General features: G+C 31.8%; 2 protein-coding genes across 2 annotated transcripts; one reads left to right on the top strand and one right to left on the bottom strand.

Moving 5' to 3' along the window:
* Positions 1-14,135: 14,135 nt before the first annotated feature.
* LOC130982415 (uncharacterized) lies at positions 14,136-16,540 on the top strand. The gene is made up of 8 exons (XM_057906417.1): positions 14,136-14,411; positions 14,700-14,779; positions 14,887-14,980; positions 15,083-15,237; positions 15,353-15,473; positions 15,569-15,760; positions 16,109-16,189; positions 16,293-16,540. The coding sequence occupies exons 1-7, from the start codon at positions 14,313-14,315 to the stop codon at positions 16,142-16,144; spliced, it is 777 nt and encodes a 258-aa protein (XP_057762400.1). The 5' UTR covers positions 14,136-14,312; the 3' UTR covers positions 16,145-16,189; positions 16,293-16,540.
* A 979-nt stretch (positions 16,541-17,519) lies between these two features.
* On the bottom strand, positions 17,520-20,253 carry LOC130979562 (mitochondrial outer membrane protein porin of 36 kDa-like). The gene is made up of 6 exons (XM_057903023.1): positions 19,962-20,253; positions 19,806-19,873; positions 19,090-19,200; positions 18,464-18,550; positions 18,149-18,357; positions 17,520-18,063 (listed from the first exon to the last, which is right to left on the bottom strand). Exons 1-6 carry the CDS (start codon positions 20,008-20,010, stop codon positions 17,757-17,759), a joined length of 831 nt encoding a protein of 276 aa, XP_057759006.1. The 5' UTR covers positions 20,011-20,253; the 3' UTR covers positions 17,520-17,756.
* Between the last annotated feature and the right edge of the window lie 911 nt (positions 20,254-21,164).

Genomic DNA, 21,164 nt, shown 5'->3' with positions numbered 1-21,164 from the left:
GGAATTGTATTGGTTAATGTCTGTAATATTTTTATATATGTATGTATATATATGGATGTACTCTTTATGAGTTTTTGTAAGTTGTATGGTTTCTATGGATGTACGTTATCGAACGAAAGCATTTTTGGGAACGGTATTTGCGGTTTAAAGTTTCAAACAGGCTCATATTTTAGTATTAAATAGTATAAGTGTTGTCGTAATGTCCGAGCTATCAGAGTTGCGCAGCCGGAAGCGTGAGCTTTGGTAGTTAGGGTGTTACACTATATATAATTGAGACGTTTACAAAAACTTGTTTACAAAAGCTTGTTCTTAAAATAATATATATATATATATATATATATATATATTATTTCTAAACTTTAAAGTTAACATTTCTTAATTAGAGTAGAAAATAATTATCATCTTGATTAACTACTCTATATTGATTACTAGAGTTTAACTAAAGAGTTAATTTTTTCAGCCAAAACTTTATCTTAAAATTTAATTTTAAATTTTAAATCTTAAACTCTCTAAAATATTAAAATTAAAAATAATTTTGTAATAAAAAATAATTAGTGTTAACTAATTAAAAGTTGATTCTCTATCATTTTTGTTTCCTGCTAGCTATTATAGTTGAACATTTTTATTAGTAATCTCATTTTGTCACATCTAAATTCGTTGCACGTATGTCTAGCTGGAGTTGTTGCATCAAGAGTTCAATAGTTGAATTGAAGGAAAATCTAACATGAGAAATTAAAAGTTAGAGTAAAGTGATAATTAAATTTTTAAAAATGTTTACTTTGAACTAATTATTAGTCCTTGAATAAAAAAAATATTTATTAGCAATCTTTTAAGATAACAAACGGTGAACGTGTATGTCCTTTTGTTAATGAATAGTAAGAAACGAAATTGAATTGTCAATATATTTTGTTATTTACAGTAGTGGATGTTTCGTTATTGTCATATAAGCAGAAAAACGATGTAATTTTAGACAGTAAAGCATTTATTATTTTTTGAATTTTTATGGGGTAAGTATTGTTTTGGTCCCTAACGTTGATGGTCAAAATCGAAACCGTCTCTGATCTAATTTTTTATTTAGATTCGTCCTTAATGTTGCATTCCATTTAACATCGTCTTTTCTATTTTTTTCGGACATAAATGCCCTTTTCATCGTTACGGATAGTTATCACAATAGACAAACATAATAAAAATATGTTTAATATAAAAAAGGAAAAGCATTCTAAATATATATGTAATGGAAAAAAGAAAGGGTCGTAAAGTGGTTTCAATCTCCCACTGTTGCAGATTCCACCATCGTCGACCTTGTGGAGGGAGAACGCCATGGCTGTTGAAAGCTCAATCTCGTCTCGAAGTAAATCTTTCTGGCATGGTAGGTTGCTACTTTGTTCCCATGGTGAGAGGCCGGTGTTGTGAACCTCAGGGACTAAGGAGAACCCTGGTCGCAGATTCTAAGACTGTGTTTACTAAGAGGTTTGTTTTTTTTTTTACTTTTCTTCTGAATTGAGCTGTTTAGGTGATGGATTGGAGAGTGAACATGGTGATAATGTGTAGGTGCATGAAGACTGCAACTTCTTTCGTTGGGCAGAGCCAGAGACAGAGGTGGAAAACTAAAAAATTGCAAGAATGAGGAGGAAGGTTTTCTCATTGAAATACAAAACGAAAGCAGCAGAGTGGAAGCTAATGGTCGTTGCTGTATTAGGATTTTTTGGGTGGGTTGAATTTCTATATTTGCTGCTGCAGAATTTTTCTATGGCAAGGCCACAGTGTGTAATTTCATTGAACCTGATATGAAAAGAGTGTAAGAGTATGATGCTGTTATTGTTGTAGGTAAATTGTGCTAGGATTTAGTTATTAGGTGAGTTCCCTGAATCTGTTCTGTTGAAATGGTTTTCAACATGTATGAATGACAATTATGTAAGCATGGTTGGTTCTTGAAATGTAAGTATAATTTCTAGTTGACAAATACATGGTTTCCATTACTGAATAATTCCATAACAATGTCATAAACATGAGTACTTGGTCTTGGCCTCTACAACCGCATAATAATTTCTGTGTATATTTGTGTACTCCTATATACTGTTTGTAGATCTATATACTATTTGGGGATGATGATAATGGATTAAAATGAATTAAAAATGCGGATTTCAAAAAAACTTAAAGGGAGTTCGCCGGTAGGTAAGGCGAACTCTATAATTTTATAAAGTTTACCGGGTGTGTGGCGAACTTGCTCTAAACCTAAAAAAAAATTGTAGTTGAAAAATTAAAGTTAAAAAATGGTGGTTGGGGAAATATGAATTTTTTATTTTATTTCTAAAAAAAAAAATCCCTTTTTTGTGCCTTTGAAACCAACTCCCTTATCTTCACCTTGGGATTTGCTTCAACCTTCTTCTTAAATGCCTTGTCGAGCCATTTCGAGTGTAAAATTCCCACTCTATGCGCTTGTGTACATGTGTGAGTCAAATTCATGATGCGGAGCTATCAACTATCCTCATCTCCGATTTTCGTAGCATACAACCAAAAAGGACAATCTCCCGAACACACAGTCCTAATCCTTTTCAGATCATAGTTCCTAAACCTGATTGCCCTTGCGGTATGCACAGCATAAGCAGTCACAGTGTCCTTGAACTCCTCCCGAGATGCATACACTGTGCCAACTTCCCACTTATATTGATTCATATCTTTTTGTGCCTTGTGAATTGGATACTTCACTCCTTGATGCTCTGAATCGGACCCCTCAGCCCCAACCTCGTGGTCCAAATCTAAGTCATCACTATTTTTTCCCTCGTCATTTTCAAAGTCCTCATTTGCTACACTATTCTTTTTCACAGCCCTGCGTTTTTTATTCATGACATTCACATCTTGAAACCCACTTACATAAGGTTCAAGCTCATCATCACTGTCGGTAAAGTGCATATCATCTTCACTGTCGTCCTCTTCTCCAGATGGTTTATACTCTGAATCGAGACTGTCATTGTCACTAGAATTACCACACTCAACTTCCTGATTAACTTCATCGTCCCTCCTTATATACCCTTTATCAGCTGCTCTCTATTTATCACAAATCCTATCAAAACAAGTGAAGTTTCGTTCGAAAAATTATTATCTACATGACTATCTTTCATAGATAGACATGTTAAAATAATTAACTGTCTATATAAGCATCACTGTTAAGTTTTAGTTGATAAATTAATAGAAGGACATTATATGACCCTGTTTGCTATCCTGGAGAACCAAATCGATACTTTTTTTTTTGTAGAGACCAATCAGTTCGAGGTCAAAATCTTCAAAGACCTAATTATCACTTTACTCTAAAATTTATTATGCATCTCAAATAAGTTAGTTTGATTAAGTTTTAATTAGGTTACAATTTTCAAAAAGTAAATTCGAGCATCATGCACATGCACCCTCTATGTCGTCAATCCTCAAATCATCGATGAGAGATAGTTCTATTAATTTCAGCTGGTGGTAATTGTATATGCATTCATTAATCTATTACTAGTTGAAGCCATATTATATATATAATATATTGAAACCCCAATTGTAGTTGGATCAAACAAAAACATGCACAGTTAATATGATTGAAGATCGCTTCAGAGGTTTTGCTGTGATAGATTTGGTTGAATCACATTGGTTGCTGATACTACAAGAGATAATATTTTTTGCAGAGAATAAAATTGCTGCAAAATGTCATTTTTTCTGCAATAGAACATGTTTTTGCAACAACAAAAAATTGTTGTATGCCAATACGTTTCTATATTAGAACTTGTTGCCAAAAGTTATCGTAGTCACTTTTTTATTTGCTGCTAAATTAAAGATCTAAATTTTGAATCAAAATAATTCTCTGCTAATAAATTATACTAAGTGACAACTTTTTTTTTCGCTGCAAAAAATTTTAGTTTTATCAACCAGATTTTGTTTCTGTAAATACCAAACTAGCTAACTATTATAATATCTTTGGAAGCAACGTAATTTCGCTATAAGATAATTATTTATTGTTGTTGTTATTATTGTGCTATTGAATAAAGTAAAATAATAGAAAATATACAAAATAAAAATACAACCAAATACTATAAAATACGATATAATGGAACAAATATTTTCACCGTAAATCTAACATATTTTTCTCCAACAATTGGATCAAGAATATGGAAAAACAAATATAGAAACAAACCATCTCCTTAGGATCGGCAACTAAGATCTCATATCTACGTTCATCCTCTCGATTTTCACACAACCTGTGGTGCCTACAAAAGGTTTCGGCATATTCTCTATCAATAACAAGGACAGGAATAAGAACAGATATATTTATCCTGGTCAGGTTAAATGGAACTTTAGAGGACATGTTGTGAATAATTGACCAAGACATACAAGCTATACCTACAATACAACAAACAAGAAAATCGTCACAACAAGAAATCGAGTAACAATTACAGGAAGTCAGGTCGTCATTAACAACACCAACAAAAGATTGCAATTTTTACAATTTCTCATACACATAATAAACTACCATCATATCATCAGATACAGAAATGGCACCATCTTCAACATGTAAAATGGTACCATTTGGGGGACAACACAGCATAAAAACCACATTAAGGTTCACAGCGGCAGTAAAGTTTAAAACCAAGAAAGAAGTGCAATTTAGTGCAATTTCAAAAATCGCACCAACATTTCAAAACCACCTTTCATTCGAAACAAAATCATTGATAAAAAGGAGAACGACTACTACCAAAAACACTGAAATAAAGCAACGAAATTCAAAAAAAGGAACAAAGAACCAATCTTGAAGGTGTGTGAAACGAAACAAAGAAAACTTCAAACAGTAAAACACGAACATTCTTCTCCAAAGTCTGAACAAAGTCTTCTAAACCTCAAGACAAAGAAACTTTGAACACGAGAGCAAGTACATGAAGGGATTGCATTTTTTCTTTAAATAGATGCTTGGGTGCCTTTTTAGTATTTTTGGAACTCAAAAATGAGGGTGCATGTGTTTCATTAAATAAAGTCCCTGAGAAAGCTCCAATCTCAAACTGTTTTTTCAAATTTGCTTTTTCACTCAATTTTTTTCAATCCTTTGAAGCCATTGACGTACTTAAACTCTGAAATACTTGAATAAAATTGATCATAGTATCGAATGATATAAAAGAGATTAAGAAGTCAATTATTAGGAGCACAAAAAGCATATTTTTCACACATACTTTATTGTAAGTAAGATTCAAAAAAGAAACTTAATTAACTAAGTCAAAATTGTGTAAGTTTGTTGATAAAATCTATACTTTTTAACATAATTTAGAATAATAAAATGGAGTTTATCACATTGACCTCAATTAAATTAAGGAAAGTTCTATGGTGCTAACGGCAAAAATTAGCATGTGATGATGTCTGTGGGACGAGGTTTATGCGCTTATTATGATGGAGCTGCGTATTAAAAAACATATGATTTTACCAATTGAGCTAGACCTCAGCTAAAATTATATATTTAGTTTAATAGGGTCTTTGGAGTGGGTACAATAAATTTGTGAGCGGGATATAACTGTTGGGCCAAACAATTTATTGATCTAATTTTTAACTAGAATGCAAAAGAGTTCACCAAAAAAAAACAAGAATGCAAGAGTTGGGTAGCACAATCTTGCAAAAGAAGAAGACACATGAATATTACAAAAATTTTATTAGTGAGTTTATCAAAAAAGAAAATTATTCGTGTGTGAATATTGTGTTGTGATAAGTGTGAAGTGGATCTGAGGTGGATGACCATTTCTCTATGTTATTGAGAATATCAAGAGAGATTGTATAATTAATTGAGTTTGAAAAGCTGACCCCTTATATGTATATAAATAGGGGTTTGCTCTGAAGGAAGATACACACAGAATTAATAAAATATTCTCTCTCTTCATATTACTAAAACTCTCTTCTCTCTGTCTCTCTTTTATATACACTACTATATATGAAATATTTTATATTGAGATATTAATTGTGGTAAATAATAATACTAGTGTTTTCTATTTATACTTATTTTATATTGATTATATCTTCCTAAGTTACTTATTTATTTTACAACATGTTATCAGCACGAAGCTCTAACAAAATTTTAGGAAGACTTCAGGTAACAAATTTTTATTATGTCGAATCTCTTTCATCTTGAATATAATACTTTTGATATATCTGAAAATAATTATTTATCATGGATACTAGATGCTAAAATCTATCTTGATTCAATGGATCTTGGAAATACCATTGGTGCTGTAAATAATACATTCAGAAGAATAAAGCCAAAGCTATGATTTTCCTTCGTCGTCATCTTGACGTATGATTGAAAAATGAATATCCCACATTAAAAAAATCCTGCAGATTTGTGGAAAGACCTTGAAGAAAGATATAATCATCAAAAGACGGTGATACTTCCTTAAACCCGATATGTTAGAGAAAACTTTCTCGACCTTCCATGCCTCGAATGTGCTCCTGCAGTAGCAGTATCGAGAAAAAGGATTTAAATTTTTTTTTGAGCTAATTTCTTGCTTTCTTGTTGCTGAACGCAACAATGAGTTACTCTTAAGAAATCATGAAGCGCGCCCAACTAGCGCCGCCCCATTTCCTGAAGTAAATGCGGCAAATTATAACCCTAAAAGAGGTAAATGGCAAGATTTTGATAACAAGAAAAATTATGGAAGGAAAAGAAATTATGTTCACAAGAAAAGATCTCACCAGAAGTGGGATAAAGAAAGAAACAATGGGCAAAGTATATCAATTGAGGATAAATGCTTCCGTTGTGGTGGAAAGGGTCATTAGTCACGTACCTGTCGTACTCCAAGGCAACTAGTTGATCTTTATCAAGCATCCTTGAAAAAGGATGACAAAGGAAAGGAAACAAATTTTGTTTCAAAGGATGAAAATTCCACCACTCATTATGATGTTTCTAATTTCTTTAAGGATTCTGAAGAAAATATTGGCTATTTGATCAATGATGGAATAGTTTGATATATGTATGTGTTTGTTAAGTATTCATGTGAATAATTTTACTGTGCATGTACTTCTACTCATTTTATTATTATCATTTGTTTTTGAAGAAAAATGGCAAAGACATATTCTGAAGATATTTGCCTTGCGGATAGTGCAAGTTCGCACACTATTCTTAAAAGTAATATATATTTTACCCATCTTGTGCCAAAAGAAGAATATGTTAATACTATTATTGGCTCAGGCAACGTGATGGAAGGCTCGAGTAGAGCTATAATTTTGTTTCCTGGAGGAACAAAATTCATAATAAATAATGCACTATTATCTACGAAGTCTCTAAGAAACTTGTTGAGATTCAAAGATATTCGCCGAAATGGATATCATATTGAAACAATGAATGAGAAAAATCATGAGTACTTATGTATCACAACTCATGATTTAAATAAAAATGTTATATTAGAAAAGTTACCCTCATTTTCGTCTGGATTGTATTATACCAAGATTAGTGCAATTGAATCACATACCATTGTAAACCAGAAATTTACTAGTCCAAATGAACTCATAACTTGGCATGATAGATTGGGTCATCTGGGAACAACCATGATGAGGAGAATTATTGAAAACTCTCATGGATATTCACTAAAGAACCAGAAGATTCTTAAATCTAGTAAATTTTGTTGTGCTGCATGTTCTCAATGGAAGTTAATTTTAAGGCCATCACCAGTAAAGATTAGATTTGAGTCCCCTGAATTTCTAGAAGGGATTCAAGGTTATATATGTGGACCTATTTATCCTCCATATGGATCTTTTAGATATTTTATGGTCCTGATAGACGCATCTTCGAGATGGTCACATGTGTGCTTATTATCTTCTCGCAACCTGGCGTTTGCGAGATTACTGGCTCAAATTATTCGATTAAAAGCATAATTTCTAGAAAATCCAATCAAATCAATTCGTCTTGATAATGCTGGTGAATTTACTTCCCAAGCTTTTGATGCTTATTGTATGGCTAATGGAATAAGTGTTGAACATCCAGTAGCTTATGTTCACACACAAAATGGGTTAGCAGAATTGCTTATTAAACGTCTCCAATTAATTGCTAGACCCTTGCTTATGAGAACGAATCTCCCAACCTCGGTTTGGGAGCATGCTATTTTACATGCCGCAACACTTATTCGTTTGAGGCCAACGAGTTACCATAAGTTATCTCCTATGCAATTAGCATTTGGCTAACAGCCAAATGTTTCCCATTTAAGAATATTTGGGTGTGCGATATATATTCCCATTGCACCACCTAATCGCACCAAAATGGGACCCCAAAGAAAATTGGGGATATATGTTGGATATGATTCTCTCTCTACAGTGAGGTATCTTGAGATACAAACTGGAGATGTATTTAAAGCCCGGTTTGCAGATTGTCATTTTGATGAATCAAAATTTCCAACATTAGGGGGAGAGAATAAGCTTCCTGAAAAAGAACTTAATTAGAATGCATCATCGTTGATGTATTTAGATCCTCGATCAAGGCAATGTGAACTAGAAGTTCAAAAGATTATACATTTGTAAAGAATAGCAAATGAATTGCCTGATGCATTTTCCGATATAAAGAGGATAACTAAATCTTATATACCAGCGAAAAATGCCCCAATTCGAATTGATGTCCCAGTAGGACAAGTAGCCACTGAAGAAAATTCATGCCAGAAGCGTGGCAGGCCTGTCGGTTCCAAAGACAAAAATCCTCGAAAAAGAAAAGAGGTAAATACGATTCCTGTTGAAAAAGACATAGTAAAGATACCTGCAGTTGTCCAAAATTCTGATATAGTTTTAACGCCAGAAGACGTTCAGGTACCTGAAATTTGTGAAAATGTCAAGATCTCGATAAATTATGTCTTTACAGGAGAGAAATGGGACCGAAATAAGACAATTGTCAATGAAATATTTGCATATAATGTGGTATTCAATATCATGCATGAAAGTAAGGATCTTGAGCCAAGATCAGTCGAAGAATGTTGACAAAGAAATGATTGGCTAAAATGGAAAGAAGCCATGAAGGCTGAGTTAGATTCACTTGCAAAATGTGAAGTCTTTGGACCTGTAGTCCGTACACCAGAAGATGTAAAACCTATTGGATACCGGTGGGTATTTGTGACAAAATAAAATGAGAAAAATGAAGTTGTGCACTACAAAGCCCGACTTGTGGCACAAGGTTTTTCACAAAGGCCCGGTATAGATTATGAAGAAACGTATTCCCCTGTAGTGGATGCGATAACATTACGTTATTTGGTCAGTTTATCTGCATATCATAAACTGCATATGCATTTAATGGATGTGGTAACAGCTTATTCGTACGGCTCATTAGATCGTGATATCTATATGAAAGTCCCTGAAGGATTAAAGATATCTAAACCACCCAATGAATATTCGCAAGGGTTATACTCAGTCAAATTCCAAAGATCTTTATATGGTCTGAAGCAATCTGGACGAATGTGGTATAATCGTCTTACTGAGTATCTAGCAAAAAAAATGGATTCAAGAATGATGATATCTGTCCATGCGTTTTCATAAAGAAATCTGCATCTGGGTTCATTATAATTACTGTGCATGTTGATGATTTAAATATCATTGGAACTCCTGAAGAGATTCCAACAATTATAAAAACTCTAAAAGAAGAGTTTGAGATGAAAGATATTGGAAGAACTAAATTTTGTCTCGGTCTGCAGATCGAGCATATAAAAAATGGGATCTTTATTCATCAAACAACATACGCAGATAAGATCTGGAAAAGATTTTGTATGGATAATTCACATCTCTTGAGTACCCCAATGATCGTAAGATCTTTGAATGTGGAAAATGATCAATTCCGTCCTAAGGAAGATAATGAAGATATCCTTGCTCCAGAAGTACCATATCTTAGTGCTATTGGCACACTAATGTATCTTGCTAATAATACACAACCTTATATATTATTTGTTGAGAATTTACTAGCAAGATATAGTTCCTCTCCAACCAGAAGACATTGGAGTGGAATCAAACAGATCTTTCGATATCTTCATGGAACGGTTGATATGGGATTGTTTTATCCTTATGGATCCAAGTCACAATTAGTTAGCTATGCAGATGCTGGATATTTGTCTGATCCACATAAAGGGAGATCTCAAACAGGATAACTATTCACATATGATAGTACAACTATATCATGGAGGTCCATGAAACAGATGATTGCAGCAACATCCTCTAATCATGCTGAAATACTAGCGATACATGAAGCTAGTCGCGAGTGTTTTTGGATAAGGAGTGTGATTCAATATATTCTGTCATCATGTGGACTGATTGATCAGAAGATAGCTCCAACTGTCCTATTTGAAGATACATGCATCATGTATTGCTCAACTTAAAGGCGGATATATCAAATGTGATAGAACAAAGCATATTTCTCCCAAATTATTCTTCACTCATGATTTTCAAAATTAAGGGACAATTGATGTCCAACAGATCCACTCAAGTGACAATCTGGCAGATTTATTTACAAAGTCACTCCCAAAACCTCATTTGAAAGATTGGTACATGAGATTGGGATGCGCCGATTTCGAGACATTAAATGATGTCGACAAGAAGGGGAGACTGTACTCTTTTTTCCTTGGTCAGGTTTTTTTCCATTGGGTTTTTCTTGACAAGGTTTTTAATGAAGCAGTCCCCATCACTAAAGGATATTGTGCTCTTTTTCCTTCACTAAGGTTTTTTTTCTACTGAGTTTTTATTTAGTAAGGTTTTAACGAGACAATAATCCTAAATGATCATCTAAGGGAGAATGTTGTGATAAGTGTGAAGTGGATATGAGGTGGATGACCATTTCTCTATGTTATTGAGAATATCAAGAGAGATTGTATAATTAATTGAGTTTAAAAAGATGACCCCTTATATGTATATAAATAGGGGTTTGCTCTGAAGAAAGATACACACAGAATTAATAAAATCTTCTCTCTCTTCATATTACTAAAACTCTCTTCTCTCTTTCTTTCTTTTATATACGCTACTATGTATGAAATATTTTATATTAAAATATTAATTATGATAAATATTAATACTAGTATTTTTTATTTATACTTATTTTATATTAATTATATCTTTCTTAAATTATTTATTTATTCTACAACATATTGCACAGTTTTTAATTTTTAGTAACAATTAATTGGGAGAGTACCTTTTGTCTTGTTGAAGGGTGGTCGAAGAATAGGCTTACTAAATAATTCTGTTCAATTTTTTTATAATTTTACTAAACTAATTCAATTTTAATAAATATTAAATTAATTCATATTTTTACGATTGAAATTATTTTCATTTTGGTTCTGACTCGAATAAACATGATAGTTTAGGATTTTGAAATTATTTTTGTTATTCCATCATAGTGCCATCAGTCCCAACAACATTAAAAATCTTCCAAATGGACATGATATTTATTTTATGTCACCACTTGCTTTGATATTTGAAATCACTCTGCGTTAATTTAATCTTTCTTTTCTCCTTTTCATTTAAAAAAATTAGACTCAAATCTTCAATAACTAACACGTAAGTTAGGCACGTCTTGCTTTTTTCTTTGGTAAAACACCTTAAAATTTTCCATTAAATTAATCGTTAAGCCAACTTTAATCAAACGTTTATGTCCTCCAAATATAATTATATTCCTCCAACATGAATATTGTTTTATCTATGTTAGTCACTAATCATGTAAAATGTACTTCTTAAAAATTTATAACAAGCTCCCAATATTTTTCAACCCATCTATTTCTAAAAAAAATTAATTTATTTTCTTATCAATGAAACAAAACATAGCTGCCAAAACTATAACTATATTTTGTAAAGGTTTAATTATTCTGTTGGTCCTTATAGTTTTTCGAAATTTTCTATTAGGTCCTTATACTTTTTTTTTTCCTTTAACTGGATCCCTGCACTAATTGTTTTTTTTTAATTGAGTTCCTATACTTTTTTTTTTCTTTTATTTGAGTCTCTACACTAATTTTTTTTAGTTGGGTTACTATACAATTAAGCCAATTACTACCAAGAGAGAACTAATTGGAAAAAAAAAAATTTGATGCAGGAATCCAATTAAAAAGAAAAAAAGTATAAGGACTTAATTAAAAATTTTGCAAAACTATAAGGACCAACACAGTAATTAAACCTTTTTTGTAAACATTTATAAATAACTTACAAATAACCTAACAATTTTGCCAATTTCATCGAAGATATTGCAACAAATCTCATCTATAAGGGGCTATCATTCATAAGTTCGAAATATATACTATATAGGGTTTTTCTCCTAATCCTTTTGTCATCATATCTTTTTCGTTTCATACCAAATCTCCTGTGATTGCAGCTTGATCTTGCAATACAATTTTTTTATACAAATAAACCATTGCAAAAAAAAAAAAACAAAACAAAAATTAACAATGAATTATTCAGCTTTTCTTATTCTTCAATAAGGCCAACTTATGAAAGTCTATTTTGCTTTTCTCTTCCAATTTACCAAACTTATTACTAACAAATAAATGTTACACCCAAAATATAATTGGGCCTGACACCAAATCCCTTTTAGTGGCCCAAATACCCACTTTACATAACAAAACAATGTAATTATGCCTAAACGGAAAACCTGCGACTCCTTACATTAAGCACATAAACCCTGTTCTTGTGCCACAGGTTTCCATACACGTGTGGTGCTCCCACTATCACATGCTGACTTTTGCAGCATCAGATAATTTTCCATAAATTAAAAGGCAGTTGATATAAAATAATTAACAAGAAGAATTAGAAGATGGACTAGTGAAAAGAGAATTAGAAGAAACAAATCATTACTAAATAGAGTAAATAAGACAAAATCAAATAGAGTGACAATACACAAAGTGATCAACTTAAAATATTAATGTGTGATATTTTAAAAACAATAATAATATAATGTGTGGCATTAGCTATAAAAGGTGTAGCAATAACCTTTCCGTATCATGGTTATATTGAATTATGTTTGCCAATTGTGACGTGATACTTTCAGCTGAAGATTTATGTAGATGATTCATGTATGTTTAGAGAAGGAATGAGTAGATGTATTTTGTTGAATTTGTAGTATCCCTTTTTGGATCAAGAGTTTCGTTCTAAATATAAATGAAAACATAAAAAATTATTTCCTTTCAACCATCACAAACAGCTGCAAGGAAAGAATTTGATGCATCATCAAAATCTAATTATGCTGTAAGAGATATTGCTGCACAAATTGGTGATGGCCATCTCCAACCAACGCATCTCATCACTTCTATTCATATTTCATAGGTAAAGATAAGGTACTGATTATATCTCTAATAATTGATTTCAAATTGAGATAAAATGAATATTAAAGTAATAGAATTAGTTGATACTGCGAGACTAAATCTCTAAAATCAATATCCCTCAAATCACTTCACCCCTTAATTGCTACCATATCACTCTTGCCTTACATTAATATAGTCCACTTAAAGTTGAATATTTTAATTCATTATTTCTCTTCTTTTACCTCGCAATTCGTTTGAATTGTCATGATTGTGGATTTGTCTAAACATTAAAATAACAAAAATTTGATGGACATATAAAAAATTAATCATTAAATTAATTATTATATATTTATGTATAATATATAATTTAATTAATTTTTAATATATATTTTATATTTTAAATAAAAGTGATTGATTTAATGATTTTTGTTAATATATCTAATATGGTTATTAAAATAAAAAAATTGACATAAAATAAAAAAAATTCGATGTAAAATGTTTGTATTTCAAATTAGGTAGAAACTCATGTGAAGTTAACTTAGTCGTTGGATGAAAATTTAGTCATCAACTTTACATAAAGTTGATTTCACCTAAATAATTTTCGCCTTCAAATTATAGTTTCTTTCCTTTTTTTTTATTTGACGTGGAAGTTATCTTTTTTTTTTATGAGGTGAAAATGAACATTTCTTAAATATGAAAATAAATAAGCAATCTATTAAAAATAAAATGCAATCATTTTCAGCTTAAAATGGATTGCGTAAATTATTATGCAAACTGAGCTCTTGGTCTATGGGCTTGCACAGACAAAGTAGAATCTAAAATCGGATACTTATTTAAGTAGAGGAGTCACTTAACTATTACATTAACTTGGTTAATTACTATTTTTAACGATTCTAGTGACCGAAAAAGATTCTAAATACGTAACACCCCCTAATTTATTTCAACCCTAGACCAAGCAGAAATAAATCAACATCTAATGGAAGTGTGAAAATCTACCATCACTGATCAACCATCTTTAAGGTTTCAAGGCTGAAAGCAAAACAAATCTCTGCACGCTTTTCAATGCCTCAAAAGTTGATCTCATCAAAACGTGTTCTTGGGGACACGTCATGGACAAAAAGAATTTCCATACCGAAGTTGTTCACACGAGCCTTCAACAAGGTTAAGAAATTCATGTTTCTATAGTTAATTAACGATGTGTTTTTTATTAAATTTTGAGTTTGGTTGTAGCGACATATGCCATTTTATTTAATCATTCACTTCCAATTTGATAAATAAAACATGGTGTTAGATGTTATTTGTGGTTTTGGAAAACAAAAATAACTAAATATGTACAACCTACATATCATGCGGCACTGTGATCATTTGTATCCTTTTTATCTTGAAGTTTATTGTCTTTGTTAACTAAATTTTCTATTTCCCTTTTGTTGCGTCGCATTGTTGCAACAGGTTGATAGCACCGTTAAGCATAAACAAAACTTTGATAGATTTCTGATTAGGGAGAAACCCCTTTCCAACGTTAATACGAGGTTCAACCTTTTTTTTAAAGCTTCATGGCTATGCTATAGTATTGCTATATTCTTTTACATAATATCTAAAATTTTGCTTTCTTTATATCATCTTTGAAATCACATAGTGCTCAAAAACATGATCACTATTACTCACTTGCGGAAGATTTTCTGGAGATTACACCTCGGAAGACAATTGGAAAATTGAAGGAATGTAAAGAGGTTAGTCATTTTTTATTATTTTTTACTTTCTTTTCATGTTCATCATTCAAGTCCAAATTAAAATAGTAATGCATTTTTTATTGTTTGTTACTTTTCTTTTAGGATGGTGATTATGCTGTGTATGGTACCATTATGGGAGTGATTGGTGGACCTGATTGGTTTGTTGCTCAATGTAGATGTGGCACTGAAGTTGTTCTGAAGTTTGGGTCATACTATTGTAAAAAGTGTTCAAAGCATGTTGAGAATATTATTCCAAGGTCAATATATTTTTCATTTACTCTTCAAAATATTGATTTGTTTTCCTTGAAATTATAGTGTTGGTATGAGGTTTATTTATGCTGATTATTTCATTTGTATATATTATAAAAACAGGTATAGAATTAAGGTGAAAGTTATTGATTCCTCAGGGAGTGCAACCTTTGTCATATTTGAAAAGCTTGGATGCCTTTTGCTCCATAAGTCCTGCACTGAGATTTTGAAATCTACTGAAAATGTAAGTTTTATGAAATAATAATATATTAGTGTAAGTTTGGTTATGATATGATGACTTATTAGTACTGATTTAGTATCACCTTTTTTTTGAAACAGGGTGATTTTGACTTAACACAACTCTCAGAATTTCAACGTATGTTATGTGATAGATCATTCGTTTTTAAGGTTGAGGTTAAGAAAAATTGTTTCACTCCGAAAGAACCGGCATATGATGTTGTTGACATTTGTTTTAATGATTCCATCATCACCAAGTTCAAAGAGAAGGATCCTGGATTTTTTGATAATAAGGTTTGAATTAATTTGCTGCATAAACTTTCACATACATACGCATGGGCTGCATTTGAATTCTGTTCTGAGATAGAATATAAAGTAAAGACAGAGAGACATAATCAGATATTTTTATTTCTACTCTTAGGAAGTATAGAAAAATAAAAGAATTTATTTTTGTCTGTTACTTAAAAATTGTATTTCTATCCTTGTTTACATAACCAAATAGGTTTCTATCTACATAATCTCTATATTTATGTTTCTTTATCTCTCAGTCCTCAGAGCATTATCTAAAAGCAGTCATATAATACTCCATAAATTTCAAGTTTGGTACTTTTATCTAACTTGATTTACATAATTAACTTACAGATTGACTTGACAGCTAGCATATCCCAGAGCTTATGAAGAGTTAAAATTTAGATTTCCAAAATGTTCAACGCTCGTGTTAAGGTGCGGTCTTTCTATTTTAGACATGTTTGGATTAGTATCAAATTAATCCTATACATAGAGTTTTATGAATAATCTTTGTTTCTTTCATTTTTTGCTGTATAAGCCTTGATGAGTCGATATAATGATGTGGATGGATCACAACACTGTCAATCACTCAATTTCGGGTACAATGAAATTGAGGCTACAACATAAAGAGAAGTGTCAACCAAGAAGATGAAATGTGTTAAGATTGGGAAGGGGTGAAATTCTTATTGGGGTTCAGGATAATGTGGTCAATTTCTATTTGAAAATAATTATGCATTATTCTTAGTTATTATGTTTTGGTGTTGGTGACAGACACAGTAAAGACAATTTTTCTTTAGATTGTTCAAACTAACTTGACCCAAAATAATGTCTTTTGATTCATAGTTTATTTCCTTGGGCACTGCCATTAAGGACAGACTATAAATCAGAAGTTTTTGTCAAACACAACAAATACTCCACAAAGTCTCAACAAACACAAAAAATTTGCCGATATACAAAATAAAACAAGCAACTCATACACATATCACCTATAATCTTATTAAATCAAATTTCCATGAGCCACTGCACTCCACCTGCAAAAACGGCTTTATGCCCCCTTTTAGTGTCAACTTTTGCTCTTGTCTCCATCCAAATCTCACCCATTTGCCTCTAATACTCCTTACCAATATCATGAGAGTTGAAAACATTATTTTTGTCAATTGGAAATAAGTATTATTGTGTATTTTCTTTATTATATTTTTTTTAAGTATTAGATTTTACTGAATATTTGGAGATATATATATATATATATATATATATATATATATATATATATATATATATATATATATATATATATATATATATATATATTCTCTTATTTTTTGCTATGCTAGACATCTATCATCTAAGGTGTTTTTGGTTGAGAAACTGTAACATGTTCTGACAGATTATAGGACCTCTTTTTTTAAACTCCTGAATTTGACTTAAAAGGGACAGAAGAAAGTTGTGGTGGACAACTTTTTTCTCTTATAATTCCAAGCATTTTATATGTCAAACAATTAGTTTATTAATACTCTAATGTGAATCATAATTTAATCACATCCAAATAAAATATTCTATGGCAAAAATTCTCATTGCTTGGGAAGACGAGTTTGCCATTAAAAAAGCTTACAAATTCTTAAACTCACAATAACATTAAAAATTAAAATTTCATGTTAACAATGTAAAAATGGGAGGAAGGAAGGAGGTGGAATCCATAGTTAAGTGTTGTACATGAAATCATTTATATAACACATGAACTGAATCAAAATTTAAATAAATATTGAAAAAGTAGGATTAAAAAACAATCACCTTCGAAATTGTACTCAGCAATATATCAATTAAATTAATTATGTTTGGGGATAGTTGAAACTTAGACATGTAAATAACTTTTTTGTGCCAATTATTTGGCTTCCAAAAGGTAGCTCAAAAAATAACCTACCAAAGGTTGCTCCAACTGGAATCTGAAGCGAAAAACCTACAGCTAACTAGGGCATGACATTTCACTCACAAATAACTGACTTTAAGGCTTCAGGGCCAAAGCAAGGCCAACCTTTGCACTCTTGTCAATGGCACCAGTGTCAACTTCAGCAGTAATGGAGAAACGGGTTCTTATGGACAAATCATGCTGGATGTGAGCAGTTGCCCTGCCATGGTTGTTGACACGAGCTTTGATCAAGGTTAAGGGGTCGAGTGCATGTTGTGTTCCGATAGTGAGTTTGTTTTCATGGCTGGAAAAGCTATGAGAAAACTCAGCAGCAACAGCAGTGTTTGTCAGTATATTTACATTCTGGTGATAGGAGGCAATGAGGGTGTCTCCTTTATCATTCCTGCATTTATCAACCAAAGAACATAAAATAGAAGAGGAATAAAAATAAAGGGTAATCATGAAATTTGGCAGGCATAGGTACTCACAGACTCAAAGATGCAATCAGGTCAGAATGGGTGAGGCTCAGCCCTGCATTGTACTTGGTTAAGTTGCCAGATGCAGTATCAAATGAAACATCTGTCCCAAGAGTGACAAGATTATTTCCAACAACACCAGAGAAGTTAACGATGGGTTTTGCCGTCAATCCAAGGCTAGTGCTGATTCCAGCATGCTCATGCTGGTACTGGAGCTCCACCTTTTTAAATATCCAAGAGAGAATAAAAATCCTCATTTATTGTAACTATATGGTAAATAACTAGTAAGCATTCACAAAGTAGGACATATAGGAAAGTTTTCAGTACCTTGCCAGATTTTTGATCCGGAAAAATAAAGCTAAAAATTGTCTTGAGTCCAGGTGAAGGCTCATCCACCGTAACGGTAGTAAAGAGCTGAAAAATATTCCAAAACAATACCATAAGCACTTGCAAACGTAGAAAATTTTGTTGCACGAGACTATGCTAGGATTGTTAAATGGAAACGGGCACCACATACAACATGCCATATTGGGTAAGAAAAATCAGTTATATATCACATATAAGAGAAACAAGCAACAACGAAACATTGCTTCTACCATAATTAGAATTTAAAGCAATAGAAAAAAAAATATAAATTAAACATATTAGAATAAATAATTCAGATATATGTTCCAATCATAGGAGTTGAAATAAATTAATACAGCCAATGAAGCATACTGACAAAATTTCTTAAAGAAATTATATTACTTTAATAACTAACAAAATACAATTATTCCAATACTTGAATACTCTAAAAAATTGAGGGATATGTATGTTGTTGTAGAAGTTATCTAGCGCGCGCGCGCACACACACACACAGATATATATATATATATATATATATATATATATGGAAAATGGAGCATCATTTTGTTTGATAAGTATAATCATCCTAGCAAGATAATCCGACTCACATTTGAGTTACTGTCCACTTTGACATCAGTCGTGATGTTCTTGTTCTTCAGCTTTGTGGCAACATCCGCCAAATATACATTGCCCTTCTTGAGACCAGTTGAAGTGATTTCCTGAAGATAGAAATCAACTGAAACTATCAGAACACGAAGAAACCTCATCTCTTAGGCTTAATCAGTTAACCCTGAATTCATAATAACAATCTAGGTATCAACTATTCATGATATGAAAATTCCAAAAGCAGCTTCTTGAATCAATTACAAATACTTGGCTAGTATTGAAAATTATCACGTATTGGCAAGAGACTAAAACCGAGCAAGATCCAAACAACAAACATATATTCCAAGTTTCAACAGAGAGTAATCATAGCTTCAAACACAACAATTACGATGCCAAATCAGGATATAGATCAATCATTAAGCCTTATAACATCATTAAGCCCTATCAATTTAAGGCAACCATAAATGCAAGGTCTTTTCTAATAGTTTCTCTAATAATTTTCTTGACACTATCCTGATTTTTTCCAGAATATGTTACTTTCCTCCACTTTCTTTTACAGTAAACGAGCAATTAAACCTTAAAACATAGAAATTGAAGAAAATTTAAAACAATGCCTCAATATAACGTAATAGCATTTCTATAGCCAAAACACAACGAAAATTCAACCGTAAATCAAATATCCTAGCTAAAACAAAGGGGAAAAAAAAGCTAAACTCACCACTCCGCTGGTAGTGTAAGTGGTGAGAGTAAACTTGCGATCGTTCTGGTAATCCTTGTACAGAAGATCTGCATCGCGATAAATGCACATAATTAGAAAACAAACAAAAGAATTGCATAATAAAATGAGAAGAAAAAAAAAAGAAAAATCAATAACCTCTAGCCTTCTTGCCGATATCGGAGTAGAATCCTGGACCTTTCACCATGACTTCTTTCTTTAAAAATTTTCTCCAAAAAATGGAAGCAGAAAACACGAGAAAGGAAAATGTAAGAAGAGAGAATAGAAAACAAGAGAGAGCGAAAATATGTGAAGGTGTCTGGTGATGGTAATGTTTAAGTGTGGGAATGGCGCGAGTGGTGATGGATGAAGGAGAGAGTTCCCTAATTTTGTGGGGTTTGTGTGAGACTAAGACGATTAACTTTGACCGTTGGATCGTGAATTGGATCGCATGTTGTCATAGTACAAGTTGATTTATGACACGAGGAACGGGAAATGCAAGGGGAACACTGGCATATTCTTCCAGTGCGATTCATGTTCAACATTCTTTTTTAAATAGTAATGCTTTCTTTTTTGTATGAATCAAATTCTACAAAGAACAATAAAATTTAGAATAATATTAATTATAATTAATTTTTATTATGTTAAATTAATATAATTAAATTTAATTATTAAAAAAATTTGATTGTGTAATATTATTTTTTTAAATATTTATATTTTTTTTATAAAAGAAAGTACATTAATAAAAAGTAAAAATTCATTAATTAGTTAGGTAGTTACTAGAAACAAATATAAAGGGGACGAGTGGAAGTCTCGGTTGGGGGTGGCAAGCGGGGAAGCCCGCCCCGTCCCGTCAAAAGCCCGTCCCGCCCTGCTTAGTGAGACGGTCTCAGAATCCCAACCCGTCCCGCCTAATGGCGGACTGGCGGGCCGGCGGGCTAACCCGCCAAATATTCTTTTTTTTTTAACTATTAAATAATATATATAAAGGCATAAAAAATTCTCTTCTGTTCTTTATTTTTAACTATTATAATTTCTAAAAGTATAAACAAATTATAATTTTTATATTCACAAATATTAAAGTTTTTATAATTATAAATATCTAATAAACCTAATTATAAACCAAGTTTTCATCAAAAAATAATTATAAATATTGTTCCCAAAACAAAATAAACATAATCCAAAATATAATTATAAATATTGTCTCTAAAACAAAATAAACATAATCCAAAATACTCAATTTTCATCTTCATTCTCTTGTAAGTTGGGTTGGGGGAAGTTGGGTTTTGGAAAAAAAATTATAAAAATACCCCTTGCCAAAAAATACTAAGTCCGGCGGGGAAGCCCGCTCCGCCCCGCCAA

The sequence above is a fragment of the Arachis stenosperma genome, chromosome 5 (assembly GCF_014773155.1).
Source record: "Arachis stenosperma cultivar V10309 chromosome 5, arast.V10309.gnm1.PFL2, whole genome shotgun sequence".
NCBI lineage: Eukaryota > Viridiplantae > Streptophyta > Magnoliopsida > Fabales > Fabaceae > Arachis > Arachis stenosperma.
Note: the sequence above shows the minus strand (reverse complement) of the source record. Positions and strands in the feature narration are given on the sequence as shown.

What these genes read in the sequence shown, in the direction of transcription:
- LOC130982415 (XM_057906417.1), top strand. Translation starts at nt 14,313, where the DNA reads ATGCCTCAAAAGTTGATCTCATCAAAACGTGTTCTTGGGGACACGTCA. An exon ending in TCACACGAGCCTTCAACAAG is followed by an intron (nt 14,412 to 14,699) that starts GTTAAGAAATTC and finishes TTGTTGCAACAG; the next exon opens with GTTGATAGCACCGTTAAGCA. An exon ending in AATTGAAGGAATGTAAAGAG is followed by an intron (nt 14,981 to 15,082) that starts GTTAGTCATTTT and finishes CTTTTCTTTTAG; the next exon opens with GATGGTGATTATGCTGTGTA.
- LOC130979562 (XM_057903023.1), bottom strand. Translation starts at nt 20,010, where the DNA reads ATGGTGAAAGGTCCAGGATTCTACTCCGATATCGGCAAGAAGGCTAGA. An exon ending in CTTACACTACCAGCGGAGTG is followed by an intron (nt 19,201 to 19,805) that starts GTGAGTTTAGCT and finishes TTCTATCTTCAG; the next exon opens with GAAATCACTTCAACTGGTCT. An exon ending in CTGATTGCATCTTTGAGTCT is followed by an intron (nt 18,064 to 18,148) that starts GTGAGTACCTAT and finishes TGATAAATGCAG; the next exon opens with GAATGATAAAGGAGACACCC.